At 36.3% G+C, this 21,106-nt stretch overlaps 2 protein-coding genes across 16 annotated transcripts in view; both read left to right on the forward strand.

The window, feature by feature from the left end:
• The window catches only part of LOC145788218 (uncharacterized), a 624,890-nt gene that overhangs the window by 224,539 nt on the left and 379,245 nt on the right, over positions 1 to 21,106 (forward strand). For 13 of the 15 annotated variants that reach the window (XM_082599934.1, XM_082599914.1, XM_082599919.1 and 10 more), the window contains 3 exons: positions 18,587 to 18,679; positions 18,840 to 18,929; positions 20,204 to 20,296. In XM_082599934.1, the coding sequence (XP_082456060.1) occupies positions 18,587 to 18,679; positions 18,840 to 18,929; positions 20,204 to 20,296 (276 nt within the window). The remainder of the gene's footprint in view (positions 1 to 18,586; positions 18,680 to 18,839; positions 18,930 to 20,203; positions 20,297 to 21,106) is intronic. The other 2 variants (XM_082599916.1, XM_082599915.1) reach the window with 2 other exon arrangements.
• Positions 6,632 to 18,316, forward strand: LOC145765591 (uncharacterized). The gene is made up of 10 exons (XM_082577427.1): positions 6,632 to 6,707; positions 9,362 to 9,447; positions 9,758 to 9,920; positions 13,134 to 13,220; positions 13,446 to 13,529; positions 13,784 to 13,912; positions 14,839 to 14,919; positions 16,645 to 17,171; positions 17,427 to 17,964; positions 18,207 to 18,316. The coding sequence occupies exons 1-10, from the start codon at positions 6,632 to 6,634 to the stop codon at positions 18,314 to 18,316; spliced, it is 1,881 nt and encodes a 626-aa protein (XP_082433553.1).

Raw genomic sequence — 21,106 nt, forward strand, 5'->3', positions numbered from 1 at the left:
TTCCTTCTAACCAGTTTGTAATTAATGCATCATGATTGACATTTGTACGTTGGCTGTTTTGCAAAACATATCTCCGATACCGAGTTTACGATAACCGAGCTATTATCGTTGCATTGTTGAGATCATAAGAGCCCTGCAAACAATGAGCAAGCAGTTTGGAAGTTTTTATTCTGATGAATTAATCATGAACAAACAATTTGAAGGAGATTGTACTTATAGCGGAGTTATTAATATTTGCGCTTGGAGTTACAAAGGTAGCTGAGTTGTCATTGTTGAGTTCAACGATTTGCAGCTGTCAAATTTCCCCCACATGAAACTTCTTGTTACAATTAATAGGAAAATTATAGAAAAAATTTTCAAGTCGAACAAATCAATTTTAATCGAAGCAAAATATTTAGAAATGATACAAAATTAATTTATAATTATTTTCAAATTTTAAATAATTTTGAGCAATGTGATACACAAACATGTGAAAGCAAGTAGAGGCTGACAAGTCACGCAAAGAGGGCGCACGATCACCTGTGCTTTTAATGGTTTCTTTGACGACAATATTGAGTGGCCAATTACAAACATTCACTTGTGAGTTTGAACATTCCACACAAGTTGTCATTTCCTCTCCGATGTGTTCTGTTTGGTGCAAAATGAATCGTTTGCAGTTTTAGCAACAACAAAATTAAAAATCCAACTGTCCATTTCTCTGCACGTGTAATTGAATTAGGTATTTCCAGAGGAGGCGCAATCGTGACCTGAAAGCGTTTGATTTTCTTCTTGGCATTTCGTTGCTTTTCGTCTAATCAATGGTTCACAACTGGGAAGGAGCTTCATGGTTTTAAGGGATAAACTTTTATTTAAGAAAAATGAGAACACTGTAATATAAACGACGACGATTGACTTTACATTGATACGGGTTCAAAGTAATCGCTCCCCTTTTTTTAAATAAACTTTTATTTTGCACTTTATTGCGAAGTGTCTCGTCAAAAACAGGCCATAGTATTTAAGTAAAATTTTAAGTTGAAATCGGTTTTCAGTTCATCATGACACTTGCGTTTGTGCTTAATAGACAATCACATCTCCCACCCTGGTTTTGTGAATGAAAATGATGAACTAGTTTGGGAGATTTTGTAATTTCTTATTTTGTATCTCGGTTGCGTAAAGGAGAAGGCAATCCCATGTACAACTTCAAGCAAAGCATTAAAGCGCCACGATACGGTTACTCAAGTTTGATATTGCTGACATTGGCGAAATATCTATAAAGTCTCAAATTATTTCGTAGTTAGACTTATGTCTAGTGGTTGAAGATATTGGGTCATGCATTCGAGTCATGACTAAAAAAAAGTCTATTCGAGTCAACTTATAAGCACGTTCTCAAGTGATTGTGCGTCACAATAGTGTAGAAAGCGCACTTGTGAAGGAAATTGAATCGCAAGCACTGCACACATTTTCAATTCACAGAGTGAACACACACCTAGTGACCTCACAGTTGTCTAGGCCAACTAGCAGCGCACCAAACGCGGCGGCGGTTTTTAATTCGTCGTCTTTGTGATGAAAAACAACGTTGTCAGATGCTGCCGAATACATTTGTCCACGACTGCTTTGAAAATTTCTCAAACGCAATTTTATTTCACCAACACTTTATATTTCACAACAAATCGACTCTAAAAGTTTATCTGTCCAGTTGAAATTGATCGCTAAAATAAATCTTCCGCTCCTGAGACCAGGCTTCCAGAGCAGATCTTCTTGCACGTCCCAGCTTACCAAAATCTAGAACTGTTTTGCAGTTTATTTATTTTTTCTAAAGATTTTGAATAGTTTTCCAAATTTCGCTACATTGGAGACCAAACTATCTATTTGGCAACACTAATGGAAACTAATACCCACGCTAAAGCGATTATAATAATAAGAATGTCATATTGCTTGGTTAGCATAAGTTTTATTACCTTGTGTGTTGCGATAAGTTTATTTTACCTTTGAAAAACATGAGTACTACCATGGCGACCGAACGACTCCATGGAAACATGCGACGCAGCTGACGTGTAAAGCTGATGTTGAGAAGCAACTTGGGTAGCAACGCAGTTGTTCAGGTAGTTGAAGGGTAATTCCTCCGCAAAATAATAATCATATGCGGACTACATGACAACTCTGAATTGCGCAAAGTCGTGATAGAATCTAGAAGACACTCTGAACCAAAATATCATGATAAAAAACATTTTAAAGCGAACACTTCGTTAATAACAAAAAACACACGTAATGTGCCAAAAGGCCACGTAGCAACATTTTTGTCATATAAAACGTGTCATTGTTCTAACAAATTGCTTTATGACTCCACCATCTACCACACGTCACAGATGATCAACATTTTGTCCTACCAGCACTTCAGTGTTATATGATGATTGATTTTTCTACTTTGGCCAATTCTGCAAAAACATCATCCGCTATCAGGTTGGCAATTTACAAGAACCAGTGTCATCAAACAATTTGAAGGTCGCTGTATGTAGTCCTGACATCACACACATTGTTCGTTGATATGTTGCCCAAATTAATCTTGTCATGAACCAACAGATTGAAGAACCTTCCACTTAGCAAAGTCACAAACTTGTTTGCACTTCAACGTCGCCGACCATTTACCGAGCTATTATTGTCCGGTACGATGCTACATTGTTGAGATCATAAGAGCCCTGCAAACAATGAGGAAGCAATTTAGAAGTTGTAAGTTACGATTTGAACAGATTGTACTTATAGCGGAGTTATTAATGTTTGCGTTTGGAGGTACGAAGGTGGCTAAGTTATCATTGTCGTTCTGAATGATTTGCAGCTGTTTGATTTCCCACACATAGAAGCCTAGCAATATTGTCATTCTTTATATGAACAAATTAAATACAATTTGAACCGATTTGTTAACAAGGATAAGATTATGTCTAACATCTTGATGGTTGGCAATTGAAGAATTTAATTTTATCCGGTGTCGTTTTAAGACTGCACTACAGACACAATTACAGTGTTGCATGTATGCGGAAGATTTCTGCCTAAGAATTTACAGCGAGTTGTAGACAACAACGTCTTCTGATGAATAATTCTTTTCAACTTTGAAAATGCCGAATGTGCAATAGCAAAGAGCCTTTCACGACCTCTATAACGCCACATTGGTCGGCAATTTAAATGAAGTACAACGTCATCAAATCCACTGAAGTTGCCCAAACAGGCAAACATGATTGTATCACTTTGGTTCAGGTGCCTGATTTCATTCCATTGTTTTAATATAGAGTCGTGTTCATCGTGAACTCATCTCAGCTCCAACCTGCCAGAAATTAAAAATATCTTGGTTCCTTAATTCTTCCTGTTCCACCAGACTTATGACTTATTTCAAGTTACTTAATAGCAAGCTGCAAGAGTATTAATTTGTAAACTTGTTGTGAAATGTGTTGACCTCACACGAAATTTCTTTACAGATTAAACTCACGTGACTTGTAACAGTATCTATTTATTTCCTATAGTTGTTCAAGTATGATTTCAACGCTCAGTGTCAGGTTCAAACTTTTCCCCATTACATGCGAGGATATGGTCATTGTGGAAATAAAACAAAATGGCGGCTTTAGTGTGCCAAAAATCAAAAGCAACCAGATTTCTTGCTAAATGATGCAACAAATAAAAACAATTTGTGAATAAATGATGATGATTATGTGCCTGATCTGATACAGACGTTGGCGATCATGGTCTTCCAAATTTCTCTGTCATTCGCCATTCGTATAAAATCGGTCGTTTTGACTGTTGTGTTTGTGGTTGATTCAAGCTGTTTAAATAAGTTAATCTTTGTCGACCTCAATCTGCTTCTTTTTTCCTGCATCATCCCCAATAGTGCCAAATCTCCATGTCTGTGAATATCACCTACAAATTGCATCTGGCGCCTTCTAACTGTTGTTATTAATCTCTTTTTTGCTTTTTCCAGTTTCACAACTTCGTCATTACTCTTTCTTTCAGTCCAAGATATCCTCAACATCCTTCTGAGAAACCACATCTCAGCAGCCTCTAGTCTTTTCTTCATATCTTTACTTATTGTCCAGCATTCACATCCGTAGGTTAGAATTGATTTTACATATGCTTTTAAAACTTTTATTTTGGTCTTTATTGTCATGTTGCGATTCCTGAAGACTGTGCTCATTTTACTGAAAGTATCCTTTGCTATGGCGATTCTCTTTTTAATTTCACTGACACTTTTGCCATCGGAAGTTATAATGTACCCAAGATATTTAAATTTATCAACTTGTTTCACTGTAACACCATTGAGTGTTAGGCTGCAATTTGGATAAGTTTTCTTTTTTAATACCGTCATGCATTCTGCTGTACTTGAATTTAACTCTAAACCCATTGCTTTACACTTATTGACAACATGATTTAATATGTTCTGTAGATTGTTTGCAGATTCTGCTATCAAGAATAAATACGCAAGTTAAAAAATGAGCAACTTGTTTTTGGAAGTAAAGTTCTGCAAAGGCCCAAACTTTGGAAGACGAGAAAGTCTTGATTGTGACAGCGATTCTCATTATACTAAATATTTGGCATTAAAGAGAGTAGAGTTGCCAGTTTGTTTTTCTCGGCCACTTTTCTATCAGCTACTAGGCCCACAAAGTTTATCACACCCCTGGTGAAGGTAAGCAGTATTTTGTAACAACCACAATGAGTGTAGAAGTAGACTCTCATGATTGGTAAAAGATTAGTTGAAGTTTTAGCATGAAGTTGTTGTTTTATGCTGTTGTCTAGAAAAGTGGCCAAGTGGTTAAGGCATGTTGGTTAAGACATGTTGGACATAATAGTACTAAAAATAACCTGTTGATCAAAACCGCAATTGTTTTAGTTCCAACCGACTGCCACAAACACAGTTTTGTCAACATTTCAAATTTTTTTGAAACATGGCAGCACAGGTTTTTGAAGAATATTAATTGAAACTTTATGAACGCTTTTGCTGAACAACTAAAGCAGATAATAATTTTAACATTACAATTTGAAAATTGTCGTCCACAATCACAAAGCAATACCAAGCACTGCGTTAATCCATGGCCACCTGGAGATGTGACCTGATTTGTAACATTTGGCAAGTTTTGGTTACCGGCTACCGCTACTGCTAGTGTTTGACTGACATTTTCTGAAATGTTTATAGTTTTTGCTGTCTCTGATATAAAAGCTTTTTGTTGCCTTGGGGAAACAGTAGCAAATGAGAAAAAATAAATTAAAAACGCTCAATCAGACTGATATTGAAAAATTAACAGTCTGACTAAACTCTTCGAAATCAAATTGTCTTTATTTTTCAACAGCTGATGATGTTAAAACCTATTGTGTCATCTGGGGAAAACAGTAAGGAGGGCAAAAAATATAATTTTTAGAAAAATTCATTTAAACAGTCGCCCAAAGTTGGCAAATTCTCAAAATTTCTACGAAATGTGACAAATCAGGCCGCATCTTTAGGCAGCCATGGTTAATCTAACGCCACACAACGCAAATCTAACATAATGTGTGGTTGTACAATGCAAGCAGCAAGCTGCAATTCATAAAGAATGCATCCCAAGAATAATAAAACGAGATGTTATTGCTAGAACATGTGTCACTAGTGATGATGGCTGCAAACGAGACAAGTTCGAAATTTCTCCCATGAGGGAATCAAAGACACAAGGCTATTGGCCGAAATTCATGTTGCAGCAGTGAGTATTGCGACACCAAACAGGAGAATAGTATTCTTTTTAACAATAAGAAAAGGCTGAGATTGTTGTATGAAGTGTATCAGCCCTCGTACGAACTGCGTCAATTGTTGAGTCAACTCCCTTGTTCTCTAAAGACTAGCAAACCACAGTCAACAATCCTGACCTTTTATTATTGATTTGCGATCAATAGTATTGAAATGCAATAAAATTTGTGTTTTTCTAAAACAACATTCAACTTTATATCGTTTTATAAATTTTGTATGTCAACTATATTCTACTCTTCCTCTCAAGTCTCAATGAAAGTGAAGATGGCAAGCAAAGGCAAAAGAAGTTGACTCTTTATCAAGCAAAACCTTAATATTTTTATTTACGTTGATTCAACATGTGCCAACGATGTAACGCAATAAACTAAATCGCTTATTGCTGGAGGTTTGCTTGTTGCTCACAAAGAAGTTTCCATTTTTTCTGCATACGGTTTACTCACGTGACCATTCCGCTATAAAACCCGAGTTGCTGAGTGTTCCTCTGCACAATCGACGAGTTTGAGGTCTGGGTTGCAGTCTAATGAAAGGCAAAACAAAATAACCGAATTAAACTGCGCTGTTTGTGGTCTTAGTGATGAAAATAAGTTGGATTTAGAACAATAATTTATGAATCCCTCGTGAATGAGATTGTATCATTTGTTGTTAAACAAGCTGGTTTTGTTGAAGCTGGTTTTACGCCAAACAAATATGAAAATTAATTAGTGTCAGTGGAATATATTATATTGAAGATAAAGGTTATGTTGGTTTGCACCTTGGAACTTTATCATTGCTTGATTCGCCATATTTTTCTTGAGGAAAGCATCGTTAAAATCAATCACATTTGCGTTTTGCAGCATTAATTACAGATAGTTAGCTTTAAATCTGTTCTTTTGTCAAGTTTCTTAAACTAAATACTAAATGTCTCGCAAACGAACCAGAACAGTTGTTCAAAATGAAGAAGTGAAGGATGAAGGTGACTTGTCAACCAATCCTGGTAAGTTTGCTTGGAGGGTTTCTATGATATGTAGATTAGTCTACTTTGATACTCATGACTTTTTTGATATTTTACACATAAATTATATCACATTTTGAAATGTGTTGCTACATTTTACTCCAAGAGAATAAAAATTTGCAACCACTATGATTGTAGCATCAATTTGTGTACCTCAAATTTAACTTTATAATTACCGGGATTTTGTTCTGCCTAAAATTACCACAATCTTCTATAGGATACCGTTTGGTTTTGAATTGTTCTAAAGGAAGACAATTTAACGAACTTCTTTCAGTCCAGTTTGCATTGTAATAAAGTATTTGAAAAATTAAAAAAATATATAGGCTACCAAGGATCTAATAATATTCTGTTGCATCTGAATATCAGATGCTAAAATTAAAATTGAAAATTTGTTGCCAAATAAGGCATCTCTCCTTATTGTAACCACCTTTAGTTGCTTTTTTGTTGGTTTGAATCTTTATCCTCGGATTGAGAAAGCCTTGATAGGTTATTCTTGGCAGTTACGCATACTTGTAGGGGCTATAAACCAGACCGACACAAGCCTGATTACCGAGATCTACTTTCACTGTGTTTCCACTGCCGACTATTTCCACTGCCAAGTGTGAAAATTATCGATATCAAACTTGATTTAATGCTTTTCCTTGACCATGATGTCGATATTGATAACAATCGTATGTTTAATTGCAATTGCTTGAGTTCTGCTTTTAGAGACATGATCGTTGCTTCCTTCACAACGTATAGATATTAACAACCTGGTGTTGCTTGATGCTGCGAGTTCGCTGTGGTAATAGCGAATTACACTGGCTTTCGGAACGCAGTTTCCTAGTCATGTGCTATGACGAAGAATAATAATAATGTTATGGTTTTATTTATTGTCGCTCTACAACAGCTAAGGTATTTTAGCGACATCGCTCATTTTTAATTTGTATCAGGTTTACGATGTTTTCACATTATTACCCGACTCATTCTCACTGCGCTATGCAGGATAGAACACAATCGGTACCGTTTTTGAAGTCTTCGGTTTGACCCGACCTGGAATCGATCTCAGATCTACCAGCACCAGAGGCGAAGGCGAAACCTCTCGGCCACTGAGCTGGTCTCCTATGACGAATAATAATGTTATGGTTTTATTTATTGTCGCTCTACAACAGCTAAGGTATTTTAGCGACATCACTCATGTTTAATTTTATATCAGGTTTACGATGTTATCACAATATTACCCGATTTATTCTCACTGCTTTATGTAAGAAAGAACACAATCGGTACCGTTTTTGAAGTCTTCGGTTTGGCGCGACCTGGAATCGATATCAGACCTACCAGCACCAGAGCCGAAGGTGAAACCACTCGGCCACTGAGCTGGCTCCTATGACGAATGGTGTTGAAGTCAGTGATTCGTTCTTTTATGCGGCTCTTTTGTTTGGCTTGAGGCTGCTGTCGGTGGATTTTCTGTGTTGTTAGGCGGTATTGCTGTAAAATTTTGTTGAATCAGTTGGTTAGTAGATTAGGTGACGTAGTTCTTCCCTTTTGGCACTGTTGTTGATTTTTGGACTCTGTTTACTTCACTACAAAGATTCTGGACTTCACTATAAAGCTCGACAGAGACGGTACAATCCGCCACGAGTTCTACCAGAAAAAAGCAAAGACAAAACTACTCCCACGCTTCGACTCGGCCCTATACCCACCAATGGTACCAAGAAGACCAATACTCCTAAACGAAATACAGAAAAGAAAAGATAGATGTTCCTCACTCAACAGGGCAACACCACAACTGACGAAACTTGAGAAGACGATCGAGAACAATGGATACCCCAAGAACTTTTTTAAGCAACCATCCAGATGACGACGACACCAGCAAAATAGACAAACCCACCCAGACATAATATAACTCAATACATTTTAAATTTGTTTTTATGGATTTGCCAGTCCGCCTCTTTCGACGCTGACGAAACCTTCGGAACGCCCTTCAAAAACCACTAAAATCCGAACCTTGCCGGCTACAAAACTGCCGTCTACAGGACGACGACATTTGTACCACCAAGAACTGTCTACACGATCATATGCAAGAAATACAGGGAAAGCTACATAGGCACCACGATTGGCCTACTCCACTCCCGCCTGAAAGAACACCTTAGCTCAGTTAAAAGTTCGGTCTTTGATCATCAACAACAGTGCCGCGCCGACTTTGAATTTACAATCATTGCCAGAGAAAGCGACGCGGTACAATTACGCTTCAAAGAAGCCATTTTCATAAGAAGACAGAATCCAGAAATTAACAACTGTGCCAATAGGGATGAACTACGTCACCTAATCTATTAATCAACCGATTCAACAAAATTTCACAGTAATAACACTTAGTAACACAGAAACTCAGACAGCAGCCTCAAGCCAAACAAAAGATCCGCATTAAAGAACAACTCACTGACTTTAACACCACATTGCATGACTAGGGAAATGTGTTCCGAAAGCCAGCGTAATTCGCTATTGCCACAGCGAACTCGCAGCATCAGACTAAAACAAGTCGTTATTATATACATTGTGAAATCGTATGTTTGGTTGCCATCTCGATATTGTAAATTACATGTTAAGGTATCTTGATTATTCTTTTTTTATTGTAAATCCATTTTTTTACTTTCCAGATACTATGGAGAACGTGGAAGGTCAAACTCCGAGCAGAAAAGTGAGCAGAATGGCGACTGGAAGGAGTATGAGCAGAAATGCTGAGGTCAGTCAACATCTGCAGCGAATCGTTGTTCAATAAATAAGCACAATGCCAGCGTTTCTTGGATAATAATCTTGCGGTTAGCAGTGGCCTCTCGATGTTGTGGTTTTTATAATGTGACCCCACGCCCCCTTTGTGACTTATTCTAAACCTTTTACAGTATGTTGTTGTTTTGAGAAATTGCTTTGTGCCATCATAAAGATTAAATTCTTATATCCCACATGGAAAAAACTGGATGGGTTTGATAATTGTCTGTTTGATTCGCTATTTTTTTAACCGTTTAAACTATTTTTTTCAAACTCGTATTTTTCAGGAACGGTCAGTGGCTTCTGGCAGTGGTTTGTCTTCTAGACCATCAGTTCATGTTGGGCATATAGGACAAGCTGAAAACACCATACTGTCTGCTGAAACGGTTGTTCAAAATCCAACAGACAATCGATCTTTCATTTTCCACCAACACAATTATTATCCTGCAGGTGAGATGTTGTTTTTGCTGAGACATGTTTTGCAAAGAAGATCGTTTATTTTATAGAAAATGAAGGGGTGTACCAGCAAACATCTATAGGATTGGCCCATGATACAAGAGAAGGATCCCCAGAGGATACAAACTGATACAAAGTTTATTTTATAGTTTACTTTTGTATGTATTAACACAAACTACGGTATCTGTATTTGCACAACTATGCACAACCACTTACAACCTTAACAACAATCATATTTTTGAGATAAACTACGCACAGTCATATAAAACCTAACAATAGCCCCTCTCGAATTTTAACGGATTATTTCCAAAAGCATAAATTCGAAAAATTATCAATACAAATAAATCTAATTTCACGAGAGTCAGTGCAATACCATGTACGGAATCAATACCGGAAAGGAGAATGAGAGTTTAAAAAATATTGAATAAAAAAAAATGTTTTAAAAAAAAAATGTTAAACAAGCGATTTCGATCTTGTTGGATCAATGCTTTTTAGCAATTTTTCTTTTTTTTAAAACATTTTTTTATTCGCTATTTCTTTAAACTCTCATTCTCCCTTCCGAACGGATGCTGCTATTCCATAAATCTTTGTGGTCGACGTAATAATCAACCGGCTTTGTAGGAAGACTTACAAGCGTGAAATATGAAAACCTCAAATCAGAAAAACTCAAATGTGAAGCGACACTTAATAACGCAATGTAGCCTACTAACTTTATTGTCTTGTCTTACAGAGTAATGAGCAATCTCTTGCCCTTTAATAAATCATTATTGTCAAAGTTAAAAATTTTAGGACGACGTCACCATAAATTTTATGACGTCACCTTTACGTCATCGTCAAATACAAATCTGAGGTCTTTTTCTGTCAGACTAGACCCATTGAAAAATTTCAAAAGATGTGTATAGGTTGCCTGAAATGACCAAAATGCGTTTTAACCACTAGTGGCGCTAAGTGCTGCCTTTAAATCTTCTTAATCTTCACACTTTTTAAAATGATGTTAAATTTCCAAAAGTTGATTTTTCACATGAGAGCTATCTGTAAGGCATTAGATGAAAGTGTTTTTAGTTGAAATAAAGAGTTCAACCGTCAAAACCATGGCTTAACAATTCAAAAAGGGGTGATTTAAGCTAAAATGAAAATGTTTAGGCCACGGCCGATTACTCCATCATCTGAGAGAAAAATTGTTTTATTATCTGATTTCTCATGGTCGAAATTATGGGAAACAATGGTGAGAGGCTAAAAAATGTAAAAAATTTTCAATTTTGAACAGGTCTAACCTAGCATTAAAGGTTCTATCAGAACAGTTGAAGCGTTATCACATATTGACATTTATTCAATTTAGATACAAATACAGTAGATACAATTTTGATAAAGAGGTCACTTTCTTCAACCACAGACATATACAACCAAGAAACCACACGGCATTTAACATAATCCATTAAAATTGAACATAAACTATAAGCTACAAACGTTTTCGGCCATGCACACGTTAGCCCTTATCAAGTAACAAAAATAACTGCTTATCATATCTACAATAAAAATGAATAACTGATCTAAACACTGAATTGAAAAGCGAAATGCAAAATGAAACGGCAGAGCATAGGAGAAAGGCACATCACATGGCGTTTAAATTACACGAGGCAAAGACGCATCATGACGCATCAAGAAAAGACGTTGAGTAAATAAGAAGCGCCTGAGGCAAACGTTTGTAGCTTATAGTTTATGTTCAATTTTAATGGATTATGTTAAATGCCGTGTAATACAGTAGATAGTTTTAACAGCAATTTTTATCACATTTGCAGCGCATTTAACAAAATATAATTTAAAAATAAACATAATTATTTTATGCTAGTTTTTTTTCAGTTTAATATTGATTAATGTCTGCTTTGTTCAGCGCTGATGAGCAACGCATTCTGCAATGCCATATAAAAATATACTTCATTATAATAATATTATTCGTACCCAGGTTTTCTCCCGGTGGTTGAAGATTTAGATTAAGTGGGCAGGAAGGCAAAGAAGCCAATATTCGTGACCACTTTCAGGCACACCTTTATGTGTCCTGCCAAAGACGCAGCAACATGCTCTTGAGCGGTGTCGAACTACCCATTTGAGTGTCTTGCCAGTGCTCTCACAACTCGGCCATGCAGCAGACCTTACCAATCAGCTAGATTGTTATTATAATTAAAAGATGTTTATGGTGCAACAGGTTTTCGGCGGCCAGGTTTTAAAAGGAATTCAATATCATTCTGCGAGTTAACAAATGTTGAAAAAATTAAATGACCGAGGTAGGGTGTTTGACACACATGACCTGAAGCGTAGTTACAACAACAGTACGTTATGTGATTGTCACATAATGATGAATGAATGTTATGCTGGTACTTCTCCAAGTAAATAGTCTGTTAACCCTATCTGTAGCGACATGGGTTCTACAAGGAGGCCCCACACTAGCAGTAAAATATTTCACAGAAGGAAATATTTTAGAAATGTGACATTTCTTGACTTTTAGTTTTTATTCTTTGCGAAATTTCTAAACCTGCACTGGTCATTTTTCTACCTTCCTGCCCTTCACAATAAGCATTTCGTCTCAGGTTTCTAGACATTTTCGTGCAATGCTAGATATACTGTATATACTATAGTATATAGTTTAATGTTAGTACAATATAAATGTTAGTGCAATTACAATACTTTGAAATGTGAAAACGCCCAAAAATGCCTTATATTTATGAGCAAAAGTAATTTTTTTGTTTAGTTTAGCATTACTCTATGATATAATTTAAAAATTTCAATTTTGAAGCTATTTTTGCTAAAGTAGAATAAAAACCGACTTTCTGACATTTTTTCATCTCAAACACTTTGTTTCAATAAATTTGTTGGGTAAAAACTTAATTTCTATACGCCCAATACAGATGGCTATTATCTTGTAAAATATTTTGACTCTGTAATTTTCATAGCTCCCGTTATTAGCGATTAATTACCAAGGAGCTAAGATAGCCCGTGACGTGCTTTCCACGTACGAAAACAGCTCGTATCAAGATGGGGTTAAAACATAAAGAGCTAAGAAATCAAAAATAATGATAAAAAATATAATAATACCAAATAACAACAAAATACAGTACAATAACATAAATAATAATATTAAAATTTGATGTTTATCAGCAATAAGTACAACCACAGTTCCTTGAGTTAAGTTTTACCACAAATTATTGAAAGGTTCGTCAGAAGCATCTTCATATGAAACCAGCTATCCACAATCATTCATCAGATCAAGTTCCTCATCTCGCCACGTGCAACAACAAAGTAAGTTTGTTATCAACTTGTTTTTAACATTTTGTTACTAACATAAATTGTAGGCACATACAGAATTACTCGTTCAGTTCTCAGAGCAACCGACTTCAAAGCAAAACAACTTCAAATCAAATTAAACTCTAAAGGAAAAGAAATGTTAAAGTTAAATGTTTTTAAATAACATTTTAGTTACAATTTCAGTTCCATTAGTTAAGTTTTGTCATAAATTATTAAAAGGCTCATCAGAAGCAGATGAAACCAATTATTCACAATCATCCATCAGATCAAGTTCCTCATCTCGTCAGCACGTGCAACAGCAAAGTAAGTTTGTTATCAACTTGTTTTTATCATTTCGTCTTAATCATCGCTTTGATATAAATACATAGTTTTGATAAAAAACTATAAAGTGCTGTGCGTCAAGTATTGCGGCTGATTTTACATGAGGTCTATGTGCTTGGTTTGCGGCTTACTTCAATCAGAAGATAATTTGTATAATTTGCTTTTTTGTTTTTGTAACTTATGCTTTCATAAACAGTCTAAAAACAATAAGCAATATTATGAATGTTATATTGCAGCTACTCCAACCGAAATTGATCGAGAAGTACTGCAAGACACAATTCCAAAAACAGCAGAATCTGCATCTCTGCCATCCTCATCTCCATCGCATGTCTATCCTTCCACTCAATCATCGTCTTCGAATCCTGGTAAGTTCAATACAAGATCAAGTGCGACAATGATTCTAAGTTTATTTTACGATATAATATAGACTTAAAATAATTATACGTTATCACAGCTGAGATTGTTCAAGTTCAACTCTGTTTAACTTTGTTTTAAGATTTTAAATTTAACTGCAATTAAGAATATATTGAAGCTACGTCTAGATCAAGACCTTAACAATTGTTGCAACAATTCTTGAAATGCACACTACATGATTGAACACCTGTGCACCCAAAGGTGGGGCAGTAGAGCGTTACTTTTGCAGCGCCGCCACTAGCGCGTTACTTTTTTGGTAGCAACAGCGGTGCTACATTTTTGTTAGAGTAGCAGCTGCAGTAGCAACGTTACTTTTGTCCTAACGTAGCGGTAGCGAAAGAGCGCTACACTTGCTTCAGTCGTACTTCCGCTATACGCTAATATCCAATTTGAAGTGAAATAAATCGATTAAAACAAAAGAGAAACACAGGAGCATCAGAATAAACTTTCACTGAAACAGTTCTCCCATAATGACGTGGAAACTGTAATGTAAACGAATGTTGTACTGAAAGTGATATTATTCGTTTTCAAGGGCATTTTGACGTCGCAAGACACTTGAATGGAGCTTTCAAGTGTCAGTTCACGACAAAAGTAGCGCGTAGAATTAGAGGCAATGCGCGCTACTTTTAGTTTGTAGCGGCAGTGCGTTACTTTTCATCAACTGGTAGTGCCGCTTTATGCATATTGTAACGGTAGCGATAGCGCGCTATTTTCAAAGTAACAGATTCCTACCTTTGTGTGTACCCAACTATCACACATCACATATTGGGAACTCTAACAATTGTTATACATCAACAACATCATCAAGAGTGAGTTAGTGAACCCAACGAAGGATAACATGGCTTTGAAATCGAAGGAGATTGATTTTTTTTTTCAGAAGGAACACCTCAACTGACGTCACAAACACCAAGCTCATCTCAACGAACCACGTCATCTCCTCACTCTGAGCAACAAGAGAGTAAGCTCTAAACAATTTCAGAAAACAAATTAAAATGTATTGCCTATTCTAATGGTTTTAAAACTTGTTGTACATATTTTGTTGTGAAATGACCCCAAACTTTTTTGATGAAAATTCATCAGCATATCTGTGTAGATTAGGCTAGGTTAGACTAGATTAGGCTACCACAAGATGTTCTAAATGACAACATCTTGTGGTGGCCTAGTCAGTACAGTCAGCACGACTGACTATTAAGGTGGCTGATGCAGTTGCATAGCCTACTACCAGTTTAGCAACAATATTGAACAGCACAGGAACATATTGAACGAAATGAAGACATTTTCAGGATACAAAGTTTAAAAAAAGCACAAATTTGCTCCCCAATGTTTCAGCTTCCTTGATAAAGTCAATCGTGCTGACTGACGACAAGTCTGAAATAAAGTTGGTTGTCATTTACAAAATCTTGTGATAGCTCAATCTGGAAACATGGTAACATTTTATAATTAACCCTTTGAGGACCGTTGGTACATATGTGTACCATGAACTTTTTCCACGATGTCTAATCATTTTCTTGTAGTTATCAAAAAGTGTTTGTCTCTAAACGTTTCCTAAATAGATAATCTATTTATAAATAAAAAAATTTGGAAATTGTATTTTGTTTAAGCTTTGCTTTAACTGGTTTTGTTTGGTCAATTGGTCAGGGTTTGAAGCGGTAAACTTTGAAAGATCAACAAAACAAGAAAAAAATGTAAAAAAAGTATAATTTTTATTCTACATCAATGTTTAGTGATTAATCTGACTTATCTCATCAGTAAAACCATAAAAAAAAATTAAAAAACATGTTGCTAGACAATGCTAAACTTTTGTGGTACACATATGTACCAAAGGTCCTGAAGGGTAAATTCTATTAGTCTAATGGAGGGATATAGTGATGTGGGAAAAACATAAAAATTAAGACCGTTGTTGTGAAATTTTAATATAAATAACACGTAATATTTTAAGAATGTATTTTAGATCTACATGCAAAGGTAAATTTAACTGAAAGCATTACTTCCGGTTGAAAAATTTTCAATAATTTGGCGCGAATTATGTCAATACTGTGTAGTGTGTACAAGCAATTACGATTTTTGTCGCGGCCGCCCTGTGAGCCTCTGAAAACTGTCCTATACCAAACCAAATAACTTTACAGACATTTTGAAGTTAGTTTTTATTTCGCAGAGTAGCGATGAGCCATGAATGTAGAAGCGTTAGCTGTAGAGTTAGGGTATTCAACAGGTTATAGGAATTGCTAGTCCAGCCTAGGGCATCTCAAAATCACTTGAACCTTGTATGCAACGGCTAGGCTAGTCAAGACTAAGCTCAATACTAGTAAAGTTTGTCTCCAAAGGAATGCTGTTAGGTTTTTTAAAAATATAGCTTAGGAATATCAACTTTTCAACAAAGTTTGAAAGCATTTTTTCAAAATTTGGGGTAAAAACATGCTCAGAACGCACCAAATTTAATGCGATTTTTCAAATTTTTCTGGAAGGAGACCCCCCAGACCCCCCGCCAAGTCGGTCGTCTTTGGCAAAATCAGCGGCGGGCTTCGTCCCCCCTTCCACTATTCATTGCAGCCCCACTGCTCACAAACAGCACCAGTTTGTCAAAACATAAATCACCTAAAATTTAATCAAATAACGTTAACAGCAACGCAAGTGGCCATTTTGAAAAATAATGTTTCCGAATGTTTTTATTTTTTATTTACAGGTTTAACAAAAGAATTTAAAGAACTTCAAAAAACAACTCGCAAACTTTATCACCCGAAGCATGACGTCGATGTTTCTAACGTTGATGTTTCTCCAGAGAACATTCCAGAAATTTATCCTGAAATACTTCAAGTTGGTTTTTACCAAGGAAGGTTCATTCCTGATGATGACAATTACAATCCCAAACGTCAAGGAATTGAGTTATCTGGATCTGACAGAGCAGTAACAATCGATCAATTGGTTTCTGATATTCGAAAGAACAGGTTTGTGTCGGTAATCGGATATCCTGGGTCAGGAAAAACAACCCTATCGAAACGCCTGGCAAGACGACTTTCTCGAAATGACGACCATCTTGTTTTAAGGATGACTTTTATGGACATGAACAACTGCAACGACTATTTCTTGTTAAAAGAGGTTCTACTGGGTGACTGCGAGTACAACTTAAGCGACCAAGAACAGAATTCTGTTTTTGAATGGATCACAGCCAATCCGGAAAACTGCTTCATTATTTTGGATGGATTTGATCAAGTGAGTTGGAACTTAAACGAAAAAGTAAAAAAATCCAACTACAATACTCCACTTCAATATTCGGAACTTGTTTCGAATCTTTGTTTGGGAAAATTTCTTAAAAAATGTCACTTGATATTCACTTCTCGACCACACGCCATGGTTAATATTCCAAAAAGATGCCGACCCAAACGCACTTACTTCATTCGTGATCTGACATCTGGCAACATGAAAACGTTATTCAACGCCTTAGTCAACGACCAACAACAATCCGAGATTCTTTGGAACAATCTTACAGTAAAAACTCCTCATTTAACATTAACATGCCACAACCCTCTGATGCTGCAACTCTACGTGATAGCATCTCTTGGATCGTCTCAAATGGATGATATATCCACGATGACCAGGATATTTCACTCTGTATTGTTAAATCTTAAAACTTCTACACACGCAGATTCCATATCTGATGATATTGTCATCAAACTTTCCAAAATCGCCTATGATGCAACAAAAAAAGGAACCGTATTAATTACAACAGACGATCTTGAAAGAGAAAGTCTCACCAGTCAGGTAGTTCAAGATCTTGTCGTTACTCTATTGGGAGCAAACAGAGAATATGCACTCCTAGAAGGGCAGAAACGCTTCTATTTTAGCCACCAGACCTTCCAAGAGTACTTTAGTGCTTTATACATCTGTCGTGAAATGTCATTACCTGATTTCAAATTATTCGTTCAAAGTAGCTTACTGGAGGGTCACTGGTCTGTGGTTGTCCAATTCACGGCCGGACTTCTTTTGGATCCGATCATGAACAAAGGTAAGTTTGTGTTATCTAAAGACTATTCATCATAAAACTAACAACAAATTATATTATTGCGCTTCTTTTCATTATAAGTCGAGACATGATTTATCAACTTTATGGGAAACAATTATTACTATAAGCTATACTCCTTAAACAAATTTTAATTGACAAATAAAACCTTGAGACTTGATGTCGTTTTATATAATAATTAAACTCTTTAATTAAACTAATAATTAAACTTTTTTTTAAATTTATAGGTCTATCGAGCTCTGCAGTTAACAAACTTCCTTCAATGAAATCTACGTCAGCACTGACGCAATCATCAACTTCATCTTCACAAACTGCCCCAAGTAGGAATATAAGCTAGATATTTTGCCATTGTCTTGTGACAAAGGACAGTATGTGCTTGCTTGCTTGTTTGCTACGTAAGTAAAATTACTTTTGGGAATCACTGGGCTAGACGATCGTCCACATGTGCCGACAATCTTTATTTCCCAACGGCTCAACCACGCAGCAGCTTCAGTGCAGTGTATTTCATAGTGGAGGATGATTTGTAGCCTGTATGAACACTAACATTACATCAAGAGCAAGAAATTTATTTATTCTGTTTTTTCAACAGCGTGTTTCATTTTTGCAGATTTATCGAGCTCTGCAATGAACCAACGTCCTTCAGATGAATCTACGTCACCAGTGACGCAATCACCAACTTCGTCTTCACAAATTGCTTCAAGTAGGAATACAAGCTAGATTATGGTCTTTTTGTGCATACAATTTTAATCATTGCGAGTTCCTGGTGAAGTGTATAGCTGCAACAATCGGCTTGAACGCTTAAATCAATGGCAGTAAGTTTCGTTGATCTTATGTTTCAACATCGTGCTTCATTTTTACAGATCTATCGAGCACTGCATTGAACCAAGGTCCTTCAGATGAATCCATCTCATCACAAACGTCATCATCTTCCCACCAATCAAGCTCTTCTGGTAATATTATCGTATAACAAATAATATCCCAATAAACATATTGTTGTCATAATATCAGGCTTGGTGGCTGTGTTTAAATGTACTTTGATTTACATATACGCTTTAAGTCTACATCATATGCACGCCTTAAACAGTTTTGCAACTTTTTTCTGTTATTGATTTTGTTCCCATATATTATTCCAATAAATTAAATCTTGATGTAATATAAAAATATTAAATTGTTAAAAAATTTTGTGCAAGTTTAAGTTTAAAATTGAAATTACTTTTTAGTTGACTTTTTCTTTCCAACCACAGAAGGGCTGGAATAATTTATTTACTAAGTTTTTTTAATGTTATGTCGTCTCACAGTCAAATTTCAAAAGTCTGAAATGTCCAAGCATTTCCATAGTTGGCTATACAAGGCACATTTTAGTTCATACTTCTATAAACACTGAAATAGGTCATTTAAATGTTAAGTAATTGAATGAGCAATGGTTTTACTTTGGAATATTACATTATTGTCTTAATTTTTGAGGAAGCGCATCAAACATGCTGTCAATTCATCATCATAATCCATCGTCGGTTTGTTCCCCGCTAGTGGGGGTGGCCGATTGTTTCCGCGCAGCAATTGTTTTAATCCCTTTTCTCCATTTCACCCTGTCCCTTGCGTCTTCCTCCTTCAGTCCGACTTTTTTAAATTCATCCTTCACTTGTTGTTTCCACGTTCTTCTTGGACGACCGCGTTTCCTCTTCCCATCCACCTTTAGATCTAGTGCCTTTCTAAGAAAACTTCCTTCCTCCCTCCTTATCACATGTCCATACCATCTTACTCCATTTGCCCTTGCCAGTTGGTCTATGGTCTCTCTCATCTCTAGCATATCCAACAATTTTTCAGTCCTTTTTTCCCTTCTCGTTTTCACCCCACACGTTGCTCTCACCATTGACCTTTCCGTTCTTCTCAGGTTAATAATTAATAGTTAATTTTAATAAGTTAATAGTCAATTAGGTTAATAAACACGAGGTTGAACGAACAAAACGATTGAAAAACATTTCCTTAAAGGAATTTGTGCTTGCTAATCTGCTACAAGTAAAATCACTTTTGGTAACCACTGGGCTAGACGATCATCCGCATGTGCCCACAATCTTTATTTCCCAACGGCTCAACCACGCAGCAGCTTCAGAGCACTGTATTTCATAGAAGAGGATGATTTGTAACCTGTATGAACACTAACATTGCATCAAGAGCAAGAAATTTATTCATTCTGTTTTTTCAACACCGTGTATCATTTTTGCAGATCAATCGACCACTGCATTGAACCAACGTCCTTCAGTAGAATCTACGTCAGCAATGACGCAACCATCAACTTCGTCTTCACAAATTGCTTCAAGTAGGAATATCGACTAGATAATGGTCACTGTGTGCATAAAATTTTAGTCATTGCAAGTTCCGTTCCTGGTGAAGTTTATACTCATGGGCAAAACACGTGTCTATCGCTGTCAATTCTTGCTACACTCGACTGCCGAGAAACACATGTTTTTGGGAAAAGTCTTGATGGCTAGACAAGTGTGGAGGCTACCAGGGGCGCCGAAACGATTTTTGACTGGGGGGGGCAGGATTATGAAAAAAGGGCCCTTTTTTAAGCTTTAAGAAGATATAGCGATAATGCTGGGCAGTTCGTTAATCGTTTTCCCCCTATTAGCCAGATAAATCGAAATGTGAGACAGATGAAGATAAATGAATGAAATATATTGAAATAGCTTGAACAAGAAGAAACGAAAAATACTGTAAATCTCACGTTCATAGCGTCACAATCTGCAGTAAAGTATAAAAAGTGTTCGCGGGATAATTTGTATACTGTACTGTATATTATGGAAAAAATATCAAACCAATCCAAAGTAGACCTGCATTTTACGCGCGTCGGTTGCTCGAATGAACTGATTTGCAACAGCTTCTAAGTCAATGGTGTCCATCACCTGTTTGTGAATAGTCGCAAACATTCGGTTGTTTAAACTGTTGTCTGTCATTATGGTACGAAGCCACATTTTTACTCGCCTCATGGCGTTAAAACTGCGTTCAGCATTCATCTTTCCTAACTTGACGCTATATCATAACGGCTTAGGCTACTTACTCTTTCCTACTAAACAATTTTAACTTCTAGGTTCTCACACTCTTTGCTATGCTAAGACATTTATAGGCT

This window comes from Aplidium turbinatum, chromosome 2, assembly GCF_918807975.1.
Source record: "Aplidium turbinatum chromosome 2, kaAplTurb1.1, whole genome shotgun sequence".
Taxonomy (NCBI): domain Eukaryota; kingdom Metazoa; phylum Chordata; class Ascidiacea; order Aplousobranchia; family Polyclinidae; genus Aplidium; species Aplidium turbinatum.

Bases quoted from the DNA above. Each gene is read 5' to 3' on its own strand.
- LOC145765591 (XM_082577427.1), top strand. From the start codon at position 6,632: ATGTCTCGCAAACGAACCAGAACAGTTGTTCAAAATGAAGAAGTGAAG. The intron at 6,708-9,361 runs GTAAGTTTGCTT...TTTACTTTCCAG, and splicing joins TGACTTGTCAACCAATCCTG to ATACTATGGAGAACGTGGAA. The intron at 13,913-14,838 runs GTAAGTTCAATA...TTTTTTTTTCAG, and splicing joins ATCATCGTCTTCGAATCCTG to AAGGAACACCTCAACTGACG.